The 13,624-nt window shown below is 31.0% G+C and overlaps 1 protein-coding gene across 1 annotated transcript; it reads left to right on the top strand.

Annotated features, from left to right (window-relative positions):
* Positions 1-9,991: 9,991 nt before the first annotated feature.
* On the top strand, positions 9,992-13,199 carry LOC133667880 (hydroxyacylglutathione hydrolase cytoplasmic). The gene is made up of 7 exons (XM_062087564.1): positions 9,992-10,220; positions 10,320-10,442; positions 10,640-10,801; positions 11,270-11,348; positions 11,522-11,635; positions 12,439-12,615; positions 12,835-13,199. The coding sequence occupies exons 1-7, from the start codon at positions 10,174-10,176 to the stop codon at positions 12,907-12,909; spliced, it is 777 nt and encodes a 258-aa protein (XP_061943548.1). The 5' UTR covers positions 9,992-10,173; the 3' UTR covers positions 12,910-13,199.
* Positions 13,200-13,624: the final 425 nt, after the last annotated feature.

Below are 13,624 nucleotides of genomic sequence, written 5' to 3'. Positions count from 1 at the left end.
TGATTGATATTGGCTAACCAATTCAAAGGTATAACACATATCGGGATGTGTGCACATCATTACATACATCAAACTACCGACGACAATAGCATAATGTACTTAAGACATTTTTTCCTTTTCTTCTAGAGTCTTGGGACACATATCACAACTCAGACTCAAGCTTTTATCAATAAGGGTGTCCATTGGTTTGTTATCTTGCATGTAATAACGCTTTAACATCTTTTTTATGTAAGTCTCTTAAGCTAAACCCAAAAGCCTTTTAGCGCGATCTCTTATGATTTTCACACTAAAAACATATTTGGCCTCACCTATGTCTTTCATTTTAAGTTTGATGATAACCACTTTTAGTAGTATCAATCATCTCTTTGTTATTTCCAACTATTAAGATGTTGTTAATAAATAAGGATAATATTATAAAACTATTGTTAAAAAGTTTTAAATACACGCAGTCTTCCATCATTGTAAAACCATCCGAAAGGATAGCTTGATGAAATTTGATGTTCCATTATCTAGAAGCTTGCTTAAGACCATATATGAATCTTTTAAGCTTGCAAACTTTGCACTCTTATCCTTTATTCTCGAATCCTAAAGGCCGATCCATATAGATCTTCTCATTTAGTTCTCCATTGAGAAATACAGTTCTAACATCCATTTGGTATAACTCTAGGTCTATATGTGTGACTATAACTAAAATAAGACGAACTCAAGTACTACTCACAATTGATGAGAATGTATCTTCATAATCAATTCCCTCTTCTTAAGTGTAGCCTTTTGCTACTAATTAAGCCTTATAACATTTTATTGACTTATTTGTCTTATGTTTAATTTTAAGAACCCATTTATTTACAATGGATCTTCGTCCTGATAATAAATTGACCAAGTTCCAGACTTGATTAGTTTTCTTCGACTCAATTTCTTCGTCCATAGCTTTAATCTATTCTCTTGCTTCAGGACCAAACAGAGCATAACTGAATGTTTTAGGTTTTTCATCATTTTGTGGAGCAACATGCTCCCCCCTTAATCTCAAATCGATAACGAGGAATTGGTTTATGAATGCTTATACGAGGTTAAGATTTCTCATGATCTTGCTCAATGAGAGTAGGAATAGATAAAATATCACTCCTACTGTTTCCAGGAGGATTAAGAGTTTCTTCTAAGTCCTCTACTGAATGGCTTGTTGCGCCATAATCTATATTTTTCATTTCATATAATTGAAAATCTTATTAACCTCACCTATCGTTGGAAAATTCTTTTCTAAGAATACAATATCATGTGATTCAATCTCTATCACTCTTTCATCAGCTTTTTCACCAATAAATACAAATCTTTTGGAATGTTCATAATTTATTATAAAAATACACTTCTCCCTCTAGGACCAAGTTTCCTATATTTATGAGAATTATTGTGAATATAAGTTGCATACCTCCATAAATGCAAATAACCTAGATTAAGTTTGTCGTTGTTTCATAGTTTATGTAGGGTGGATGAAACAGATTTAGAGGGCACTCGATTAAGTATGTAGATAGTAGTTAACAATGCATCTCTCCGAAAGAAAATTTGTAAGTTAGCATGCGTCATCATTGACCAAACCATGTCAAATAAGATCTTATTCCTCTGTTCTGTTACACCATTTTGTTGTAGAGTATAAAGAATAGTTAATTGTCTAGCTATACCTTTTTCATCATTTTTTTTTTAAATTATTCAGATAGGTATTCACGTCCTCGATCAGTTCTTAAAGCTTTGATCTTGGTGCTTAGTTTATTCTCCATCAGATTGGTGTATCGGATGAAGCAATCCAATGCTTCAGACTTATGTGAGATCAAATAAACATGACCAAATATGAAATCATCTATAAATATGATGAAACAATTTCCTTCATGTTTTGCCCTCATATTCATTGGGCAACAAATGTCTGAATGAATAAGTTATAATGGACTACTAGCTCTTTTAGCTTAGCCAAATGATAATCCAGTTGCTTTTACAGCAAGACAATACTCATAAACAAGTAATTCCTTTTTAGTAAGTGATCTTAAAATACCAGTTTTTGCTAATTTATATAATTATTATTGTCCAATGTGTCTTAATCTAGCATGCTAAATTATGATTTCACTATTATTAGTAGTGCTGAAATTTTAAACAATATAAATAGAAGCATTATCATTAATATATACATTAACGGTGTCTAATACCATAAAATCATTTAATATAAAACTAGAAGCATAAAAAATATTATCCAGATATATTTTTACATAACAACCAGCAAACGTAATATTAAAGCCTAATTGTAGTAAAGAAAAAACAAACACAAGATTTTGTCGAACTTCTGGAGTATATAGTACATCATGAAGATAAAGTGTGCGATTGCCACGCAAATCCAATTTACAGGTACCGATCCTAAGCACAACAACGGAAGCATTATTCTCCATATATATGTATCTACTTCCCTTTAGAATTCGATGAAATTTCATAAAGGTTGTTTGATCTCTTGTTATGTGGTCGGTTGCTCTTAAATCTTTGGCTTAGTGCAATCACGAGCAAAGTGACCAGGTTTACCACAATTGAAACAATTTATATTCTTGCATTTATTATCGCCATATTTCCCATGCTGACGTTTATATTCACTACTACTTGCTTCTATTCCTCTCTTGCCATATTTGGGACCCTTACCCTTAATCTTTTTATATTTAGAGCTATATACTCCACACATCTTAGTCTCATATATAAAAGCCTTGTTTACAAGCTTCTCAACGTGAAATCGATCTTTTTCAAGTTCAATATGATGAGCAACATAATCAAATGTCTTGATGTTGTCATTGTGTGTAAGGTTAACACGTATGTGTTTCCAATTGCTTGGTAAAAAATGGATAATTGCTTGGACTTGTTATTCACCAATCATCTTATACCCAACACCTCTTAATTCACTAATCATGTTAGACCTGACTGTAAGATGTTGCCTTATCATCTAATTTTGACACTTCTTGTAACCATCAAATTTGAGGGTTAACTAATGAAGTCTGTGGTAAAGGTTCCTCCATACTGAATCTTTATTGCATTCCAAACAGATTGATGCAACATTATATCATTTTACATGTTGCTCAATATTAGAATACGAGCTACACGATCTTTGTATTTATAGGTTTGATATGCTTCCATATCAAGCCTGTACTGAGCAATGTTTCCTTGCTCAGGTTCAACCATCGGTTGTGTGATTGTTTCTAGTATTTCTTGCTCTTCCAGGAGATACTCAACCTTCCGATGCCAAACATCGTAATTCTTTTCACTTAGTTTGTTTTCATGGTTCAAATCAGTAATAATATTCTTAGATGCAGTCACATTAAGCGTTATTGACATCAATTACAAATATTAGTATCTAGTATAATTTAAATGATATATATTACCTCTTCAAATTGTAGTTACACATTGTTTTGAAGACCATAGCTCATGTATGAGAACAATGAAATTTATAATAACCCTAACCATAAAAAGCAACTTAGATTTTGGTAATTAAATGGACACCTTGAGTCATAAGCCCCGTTCTTGGTCCACATACTACTATGAACCGAGTGAATAACTATAAGCATTCGACCAAGTTATTTCAGGATCTGATCTAGGCTTCAGACGTGTATCAGCCCTTTACGCAAGGTAGAAACAAACTTGATGCATGAAGCGCCTCCAATTCCAGGGCTGTATTTCTGCAGATTTTGGGTTACTTGATGACCCATTTATTATTCAATGGTGGATTACAAATGAGGTGATATCAAAAGAAAGATTCCAAGTCATTGCACACAACTATCAATTAAATAAACCTTAGAAGGCAGGTTAATAACCAATAAAATATAATGTATAAAATCTAACATAATACACATTTTAAAACCATGCTCTGATACCAATGTAGATTAGAAAGGAAATTTACTTGTGAGAATTCATTTTCTTGTCCCTAAATCAATTACTTTAGTACCACTTCAATTACTAGAATCAAAGTGATATTCTACAGTACAAACGTCTTTATAGATCTTGTTAAATTAATGCAGAGAGTCCAGGATGGGAGAAGAGAAAGAGAGAAGATTCTTTCAATAAAAAAAACTTTTCTTAAAGGAAGGGGTTATTTACTTTAGTAACTCCTCTAAATACTTGGACTAAAGCCATCCTTCATGGACAGACCAGACCAGACCTAACCCAATAACCAACAAATTACAAAAATAAAATGAAATGAAAGAGTTGTAGGTTTCACTGTTACAATTACTATACACTCATACCCAATTGCATTATAGATTGGAATAATATAGTTGGACGATCTCTTTTTTTCTTTTTTAGTCCTTAAAGAATCGTGTTTTTCCACTCACTAAGTTTTTTTTTTTTATTCCATAGATTTTTTTTTAATTTCATCTCCCACATTGTATTGATATGGTTTTAAGCCTTATAATTTGTTTTATGTCACATGTTATTAGGTTTCACAATGTCAAAAACATCTTGAAATTAAATCAATGCTTAATTTTATAGAATAGAATATGATTTTATCAATTTAGAAAAATTGAAGCATTAGGGACAAAACTTGACACTAAAACAAAAAACAAATCCACCTTTGAGTTTTTATTGTTCAAGAGGTGTGAAAAATCAAATTTAGCCTCTAAAGTTTTTATTTTAAGATTTTTTCGTCATAATATTTTGAAGGCTTCACGTTTCAGTCTTAAACTTTATTTATTTTATATTCTAATCCCTAAAATGTGAGAGGATATAGAGAGAGTCATCAAAAAAAGTTAAAGGAGAGTGAAAATATTCAGCCGATCATATTTTAGCCATCAAAATGGTCGATCGTGATGTCAATGAGTTTGTTTTAGAGAGAGAGGTTCAATGATGGTGGTGTTTATCTTTGATTATGCTATAAAATTAGATTAAGATCCTGAAAGTTATTCTAGGTCACTCGTATTTTGGTTTTTGGGTAATTATATGTTTGTTTTTGTTTAGGATGGGTTTCTCAAGATATATAGGGTGTTTCAGAGATTATTTCAAGTGAAAATAAATTTAAATTTGTAATTTTTTGTCCAAAAGCTCAAATCTCATCATCTTTACAAGAAAGTGACACTTAATCTACCATGTATTAAAAACAAAGAGGGCATACAAGGTATCATTCGCCCGTTAAAAGAAACAAAAAAAATGCATGTGAGCTTGGTCTTCTAAGCCCATACATGATTGGGTTTTTTGGTTGAGCTAGGCACTTGGTTTTTTCCTTAGATAGTTTATTATTTTGTTTTTTTTTTAAGTTTTTACCATAAAAACTTAGGATCAAATTACTAAAATTATATTTAAGTAATTATTTAGTTATGTCATTGTTATTAAAAAGATTAAGGTTTTTTGTTGTTATGATTTTATCATTTGATTTATGAATAATTAGGTTTCAGCATGGTATGTGAATATTTTAAAATAATTTTCTTATTAATATTGAATGAAAATAACATGTTTTTTTTTATTTTAGTGTTTATATAATTTTCTAAAATTTATTGTTTTTATATTCATTTTCATATAGATGTATAAAAATAATTGATTCATATTTTTTTTTAATTTCTTACAAAGCCATGCTTTAACTATCATAATAAGATTTTACTTAGAAATAAATGTTTCTCTTTAAAAAACAACATGTTGTCATTTAAATAAAAAAAATGCATAAATAAGAAAAATTAAATTATTTTATTAAAAATATACATATTTTCTTTTAAGTTCAAATCATTATATTTTTGTAATATTTTTTTCTTATTGCTTTTACTCTATACTTAATGAACTGTGTTACTAATAAAAAAATAGCTTTGTTGTCAAAACCAAAATATATATATGAATCAAAAAATACAATTTTGATGAAAGAAATCATTGTTCCTCCATGATTGTATCTATTGGTTTTTTCTATGAATATCTTTTTTTTTATTATATAATTAAATAGAGAGTAGCTTCAAAAACGTTCATCACAATAACACTCGAGTGGTATATTATTCTTTCACAAGACTCAATAAAAAAAACAAGTAAAAAAGACTTGAGATAACCAGGTTATTTTCAAGACCAAAGAAAAAATTTACAGAAAGCAAGTTAAAAAAAACATAACTTAATCTCTAATTGAATAAATATTGAAGGATGAAACAAGAAAAAAAATTAGCATAGGCAAATAAAACTATGAAAACCAACCAAGCCCGGGAAAACTTTGTAAACATGGTCAAATTCTTAAAACTCGCAACCCGTAAAACCCTGAATCCGGGTTCAATCAAGAAATTTTATTACCAATCAATTTGACAAACTTGTCAAAGCAAAAAAAAAAAAATAAGGATCGAATTTGATAGGAAAGAAAAAACCAAAGAATGGTGAAATCATAAAAAAAAATTAAAAAATCATCCCAAACAAAACAAATAACAATAAAAAAAAATGAAACCAAATTTGAAAGATGAAAAACTTAAAGGGGGGAGAAATTGAAAAGGCATTTCAATTTCATAAATTACTCAAGATAAAAAAAATTATAATAAAAAGAACATGAATCAAATACGAAGAATGAAAAAAAATTAAAGGGGTGTTCATGAATCTTTAACGGGCTTGCACGAAAATCCAGAAGTAAAGAGAGAGAAAGAGGGGAAAATGTTGTCGTCATCAAACTGGCAGAAATCTTGAAACACACATTGCTCCATCACGGAGGGGATGCCATGAGGATTCCAACACAATCGATGAAGGTGGCTTTCGAAGGTCAGGTGCCACCTACGTGCCTCTCGAAGGGCGCGAGAGCTGCCCCCTTGTTGATGCATGCCATGAACACACTAACAAAGTTTTTTTTATATAATATTTAACATTTATTAAAATATAACAATACTCTTAAACTAACATGATGTTATAAAAAAAAAAAACCATGGTAAAAAGACCAAAAAACCACTACAAGAGAGTTTATTTGATTTTGTCTTAAAGGACAATAAAGTATTTATACTATTTTGAAAAAATTGAAAGACCAAAACACCCTTGAGTGAAAGACATTACATTTTTATTCTAAGGTTAAATTAATAATTATACTGTGCAATAAAAATTAAAATAATTAATCTAACCCTATACAATTTGTAAAAGATAATTGCGTTATTGTGAAAAGACCACTTTGCCTCCAATACCTAGTTCAAGGATTTTATGGCACATGAGCAATTTTGTCATTACACTATTACAATGAATAATATTCTGAATCTTGATGAACAATTATTTTATTAGAAAATTAATTTTTTTTTCTAATTGGATATTAAAAGCAAATACACTTTCATGATTAATAAAAAGGTGCCAAAAGTTAGTTTGATAGCAATAAGATAGATTCTACTTTAATAAAATATAAAAAATTAATTTCATTATTGTAAAAAAAAAGAGAAAGAAAAAAGTTAATTTAAAACAACACAATAACTTGTTTTTGTTTTTATAATAATGAGTGGCCATTAATTGACATTTTTAATTATCTATCAAGAAGGTGAATTCTTTAAAAGATATGATTATTTATCCATAAATCATAAAAAAAACATGTGATAATAACTCTTTTAATTTATCTAAATCTAACCTTTGAATTAAAAAATCCAATAATTCAATTTAAATACTAGAGAAAATAAAAAGCTTTATGGATGCAAAAGTGCAAGTAACATCAAGTAAGAAATAAGTTAGAGTGAGTATTAAATAATTTAAATATAAATGGTATAATTAGTTTTCTTAGGGTAAATTCCAAATATTTGCAAATAACCAGAGGATTAAAAAAAATCTAAAACCCCTCACAATATTATTGCACTCCTCTTAATAGGTTACTATTCATTAAAATAGTGTAAATACTATTTTTTCCTTACAAGCTAAAATCTTTAAACTTGGGGTTGTGGGTAAAATGATCAGTTCTCTATGATTCACTTGTCATTGTCAAATTTACGAAGGATAAAAAAATCATTTTATATTTTTGTTGCACAGCAAAATCACTTAACTACCTTTTAAACCATAATTAATTGAATTGTAATGTAGGGGCATATTTTACTTTTCCCATGTTATGGATTAAAATTGTTTGGACTGGCAGGCAAAGGTATTTTAGTCTTTTTATCTTGATTTTTTTTGTTATTGTCAATTCAGCTAAAGATGGTTGACACATTGGACTGGCGGGTAAAGCATATTTTTTTTGTTATCTTTTTTTTTTATCTTGGACTGGCGAGTAAGGGCACTTTGGTATTTTTCTTAATAAAAAAATATTATTTATGAAAAAAGATGGCTGGCACATTTCCATATACGCTTGCATATGAGGCGGTGTGTATACCCTTCAGGTGACATGTGTGGCTTAAATTGGAGGTCAAATGCATTTTTCCATGGCGGCGCTGGAAGTGTCCCAATGTTTTTTTTAGGTGAGCCAAGTTTGTTAAACCCGGTTGAGCCAATTAATGGAGTATTAATTTCTTTTTATTTTTAAGGGTGTTTGCATCTCCTTGGTGCCCTTTTTTATATTGGAAAAAATTTAGATCTGTTCGCGATGTAGTATAGACCACCTATCTTAGTTAGGATATTGGGCTTTGTGATTTTTTTTTCATTTATCTTAGTCTCATCACTTAGATCACGAGTTTGACATGTTTTTCTGGGTTGACTTGAGTTTTTTATGATCATTTTTTAAAGTTTAATATTTTCCTTTTCTATTTCGTCTTTCAACATTGGTTATTTTAGAATTGAGCATCATTTATAGTTTGTATTTTATTGAGTTATCTCATTCATATGATTCGGGTCACCAAGTTTGATAGGCTTTCTAGATTTGCTGTTTTTATTTATTCATGTTTATATATTAGATTTGTTTGGATCTGGGCTTTAACTTTTTATTTTTGTTTTCTATTGGCTTATCTTGATCCAATGATCTAAATTACATATTTAACATGCTTACTTAGGATTACTCAAGTTTTTTTTTTCAATTTTTTTCTTTCACATTTAATTAGTTGGAATCTTAGCTTCACTATTTTTTTTTTATTTTTGTAACAATTTCTTTTTACAAGTTCCTATTAATTTTTTTAATTTATCGATTTACTGTTATTAAAAAAATCTTTTATTATTTAATTAAATTATAATTTTTTTATTTTGTTAAATTCAAAGCCAAATTTTAACAGTAAAATTAAATTAAAAATTTATGACTGAAATAAAAAAACTAACAAAAAAAATTATAAAACACTTTCCAAGTTAACAATGCAAATAAAAGGGTCAACAATGAATTCTTTATGCTAGGATTTAGTGAACCAACTCTTTATTTTAGCTTCCTAAAAAGTTGAAGTTTTTTATTTTCAATTTGGTATCCAAAGTTTCAATTTTCTTTATTTAATAAAAATAAATTTTATCTTTCTAAATCAAACATCAATTTAATAAACAAGGGGAACTACAATGAAACTTATCGGAAGCCAATAAAAATAAATGATGAGCTCATAAATCCCATTTATTAATAGAAAATCTCAAAGGAACAAAAAAAGACAAATTGTACAATGTGATTTTTAAGGATAAAATTAAAAAATTTTGTGACTAAAATAAAATAATTTTTTTAAAATAAAAAAATAATAAAAAAAGAAAAATTGCACAAGCACATTCCTAGTGAAAAGTGCACATTGAGGGGTCTACAAATGAATTCTCTAGGCTAGAACTTAGTATCCTAAAGAGTTGAAAGTTTTTTTCATTATTTATTTTTGGTATTCAATTAATAAAATCAAACACTAATTTAATATTATTAAAAATAAAATTGAAAAAAATAAAATAAAAAATCTCAAAGGAAAAAAAAATAAATTGCACAATGTGATTTCTAAGAATGAAATTAAAAATATTCATGATTAAAATAAAATTATTTTTTAAAAAAATTGCACTGTTTGATTGAACAATGCTGGAGGTCTTCAATGAATTCTATAGGCCTTTTAGTTTTTTTTTTCTTAATTAATAATATTAATCTTAAAATAATTAATCGGTATTTAAAAGAATATATTACAAAGGCATAGCTATCTGCCACGTATTGAGACAGCAAGTGATTGTTTCGACTCTGTAAAGATAAACAAAACAAAACAAAACAGCTCCCAGCTGTGCGGTGTGCTGACCCCTTTTGTAGCTCCTGCTCCGGCTTCTTCTTCTTCTTCTTCTTTGACCCAGCCGAGACGGCAGCTACACAAATCCGTAATTGAAGTTACAGCATAAATGAAGATATTTCACGTTCCTTGCTTAGAAGACAACTACTCTTACCTGTGAGTACCTGGATATATATGTTACTGTTGGGATTTTAATTATTCGAATATATACAAGATTATTGACTTATTATTATAATTATATGAATAATTTCTTAGAATCATTGATGAGAGTACTAAAGAAGCAGCGGTTGTTGATCCAGTCGAGCCCGAGAAGCTTGTTAATGCTGCCAATGAACATGGGCTCCATCTCAAGCTCGTCCTCACTACTCACCATCACTGGTCCTTTCTTTTTACTCTTCAAAATCCTCCTCTTTTTTTTTTGCTATTCCATACCTACCTTTTCTTTTTTCTTTTTTAGTGGAATGTTTCATACTCTAAACGATTTATTAATGGCTCACTCACTCAAATTAATTATATGGGCCACCTTGGGTAACCATGTACAGTAAGTAGTAATCAATCAAACTTTGTTTTGGTAGGGATCATGCTGGGGGGAATGAGAAGATAAAGGAGATGGTGCCTGGAATTAAGGTGTATGGTGGCTCACTTGATAATGTTAAGGGTTGCACTGATAAAGTGGAGAATGGTGACAAGGTCTCACTTGGTGCTGATGTTAATATTTTGGCTCTTCACACTCCTTGGTATGTTTTTTTTTTTTTTTAAGATATTTGGCTTTTTGCTCAATTATTATAGTGAAAGTTAGCTTGTTAAGCAAAGTTGGATTCTTGAATATCAGTGAAGTTTGCTTCTTTGTTTCTTGATGTTATCCAGTTGTGCTTTATATATATTTGAGGCTAACCAATTTTTTAAAACACTTCCTTGCATTTTGTTTACATTATGGAAGTGTAATGATTACTTCGTCCTGGGAATGCATTTGCTGAAATTGTACATGTTTGATTGAGGGATATGAAGGATTGGACAATATTCCTTCTCCCTTTTGCAATCAAACTACGAGGGCGTGGGATTTTTATATATATATGTTGCATGTCTGTCTTGTTTTGTGGAGACAAATCGTTCTTATTTCCTTGTTTTTTTCTCTCATGAGGCTTTTGTAATATATTTTTTTTTCATTTTTTGTCTCTCTTCTTTCTTCGACTTACTATTATCAGTCACACCAAAGGCCACATAAGTTATTATGTGACTGGCAAGGAGGGAGAGGACCCAGCGGTTTTTACTGGCGACACACTGGTAAGTTCAAAGGATGCCCTCAAGCTCATCAGTTGCTTTTCATTGGATTGAATTTTTTTGAGATAACAGTATGAAGATGAAATTCTTTTGTCTGGGAGATTTCTTATCCTCTCTTCATTGAAGAGAGCTATGAAGTAATTATCAGCTTCATGCAAATACACATTGATGTGCAGTTTGTTGCTGGTTGTGGGAAATTTTTTGAAGGCACAGCAGAACAGATGTATCAGTCGCTTTGTGTAACATTGGGTTCATTGCCAAAGCCTACTCAAGTTTATTGTGGCCACGAGGCAAGGATTTTTTTTTCCCTTTATTTAGTTTCATTTTTCTTTTCAGTACCTTTAAATCGGTTAAAATTTTCTTATCTTTTGTGGACGTGAAGTTGGGGTTGGATGCATGACCTATATGATGCTCCCAGCTAATGTGGACTTTCAATTGGTATCATGACAATCAAATAAATTGTATGCATGTGTTATGTATGTTTCTCCTCCCCCTCTCTCCGCCATGGTGTTCTTCTCCACCCTCACGCAATGGAGCATTATTATGTTGAGTGCTTGAATTCAAAAGAATCCCCCAGAGTTCATGTATGTGATTAATCTTTTGCAGTTAGGGTGCTGCTAGAAAAACTTGTATTGAAAGCATAGCCGTGTGACAGTGGATATGAGAGTAGATTCAAATTAATTAGGAATCTGGAAAGTGAATTTTAGGTGGCTGCTGTGTTGTTTCTGTTGATTGAGGGGCAAGGGCCAATGCTTTCCCTAAAGATATGTCTGATATAATGGAAAGCAATGAGATGCTATTTACCAATGCAAATGAGAAACATTGTGATGCATTATTTAGCACAAGCTGGGTGTGGGAGTAAGCCCCGCTAAGTTGTGCTTTGTGGTAGAATTCAAGCGTGGTAGTGAGTTTTTATTTTTTATTTTTTCCAGTTACCAGAAGAACTCTTATGTCTACAAATTAATTTCCAATCTTAATTGGAAAAGTTCAACTAAATGCAAAGATCTATTAACTGCTTTGTTGATCCCAGTCCATTTTGGAGTGCCATTCCCTACTTTTGATGTCCTGTGACATTTGGTTTTGTGCTCCCCAGTATACTGTGAAGAACTTGCAGTTTGCTTTGACGGTTGAACCAGACAGTGTAAAGATTCAGGAGAAGCTATCATGGGCTCAGAAACAACGCAGAGCAGGGCTCCCCACCATTCCTTCAACTATAGAGGAAGAAATGGAGACAAATCCATTCATGCGTGCTGAGCTTCCAGATGTTCAGGTTCACTTTTCATTAACAATATTGGGATTTTGACTGTATTTTAACAGCATGAATCCTATGCTAAGGAGATGACATGGAATACTATTCTGGAAATGGAATGTGGTCTGTCATGTTTTCCCTGTTCTTGCTTCACCAACCCCCGACAATACCGATCTGATTGCTTGTTTTGGCTTGTTTTGAGACGTAACCCTTATATTTAAACATTTGCTTCATTTACAGGCAAAGGTTGGTTGCCATTCCCCCATTGAAGCTGTTCGAAAGATAAGGCTAATGAAGGACAACTGGAGAGGCTAGCTTAGGGAATGGATTCTCCTTTTCATTTCTGTTTGCTGTGTGCATGCGGGAAATGGATTCTGTGACTGTTATATGTGTAAACATCTGGTTTTTTGCTGGCACTCTCGAAATAATCCTTTGCTGTTGCCAGTGCTACTGTTAATGTGAGGTAGGAGTGAAACCTCCAATTTCTTTCATGTATTTTGCACGGAAGATATGAGAAAACTCACTGAACTAGATAGGGTCCTGCGCTTTACGTCCAGGGTGTTAAACAGTTTTATGTTTTTAATTTATACAATTTTCTTCTGCAATGTCTGTTTACCTGCCTGAATATTATCGCAGCAATCCAGCTCTTCACATTTATACACCATTTTTGGACAGGCTACTGTTCCTATGGTTTTTACTCCCTCCAGTCATCTCATAGCCTTGGTTTATACTACTGGGCAAAATCCAAGGCTCAAAAGTTGGGTGATCATACCTGTTTCCTGCACAAATGGGAACCCAACAATCCAATAATCTAGTTGGGCGATTGGCAAAACAAGTTCTTGATGATGAAATGACGTGATTTGTTAACTCAAGAACTTTGTGATTATTGAGGTAACAAATCACGGATATTTTCAAAACTCAACAATATTTAAATACTTTTTTTAATGTTTAGAAACATAAATACAAAATATAAACTTTTTATTAAAAAAGAAAAATACTAATTTTACATTGTCGCACATGTGCGGCGTTG

This window comes from Populus nigra, chromosome 11 (assembly GCF_951802175.1).
Source record: "Populus nigra chromosome 11, ddPopNigr1.1, whole genome shotgun sequence".
Taxonomy (NCBI): Eukaryota; Viridiplantae; Streptophyta; class Magnoliopsida; order Malpighiales; family Salicaceae; genus Populus; species Populus nigra.
Note: the sequence above shows the minus strand (reverse complement) of the source record. Positions and strands in the feature narration are given on the sequence as shown.

Bases quoted from the DNA above. Each gene is read 5' to 3' on its own strand.
- LOC133667880 (XM_062087564.1), top strand. From the start codon at position 10,174: ATGAAGATATTTCACGTTCCTTGCTTAGAAGACAACTACTCTTACCT. The intron at 10,443-10,639 runs GTCCTTTCTTTT...TTGTTTTGGTAG, and splicing joins CTCACTACTCACCATCACTG to GGATCATGCTGGGGGGAATG. The intron at 12,616-12,834 runs GTTCACTTTTCA...CTTCATTTACAG, and splicing joins CTGAGCTTCCAGATGTTCAG to GCAAAGGTTGGTTGCCATTC.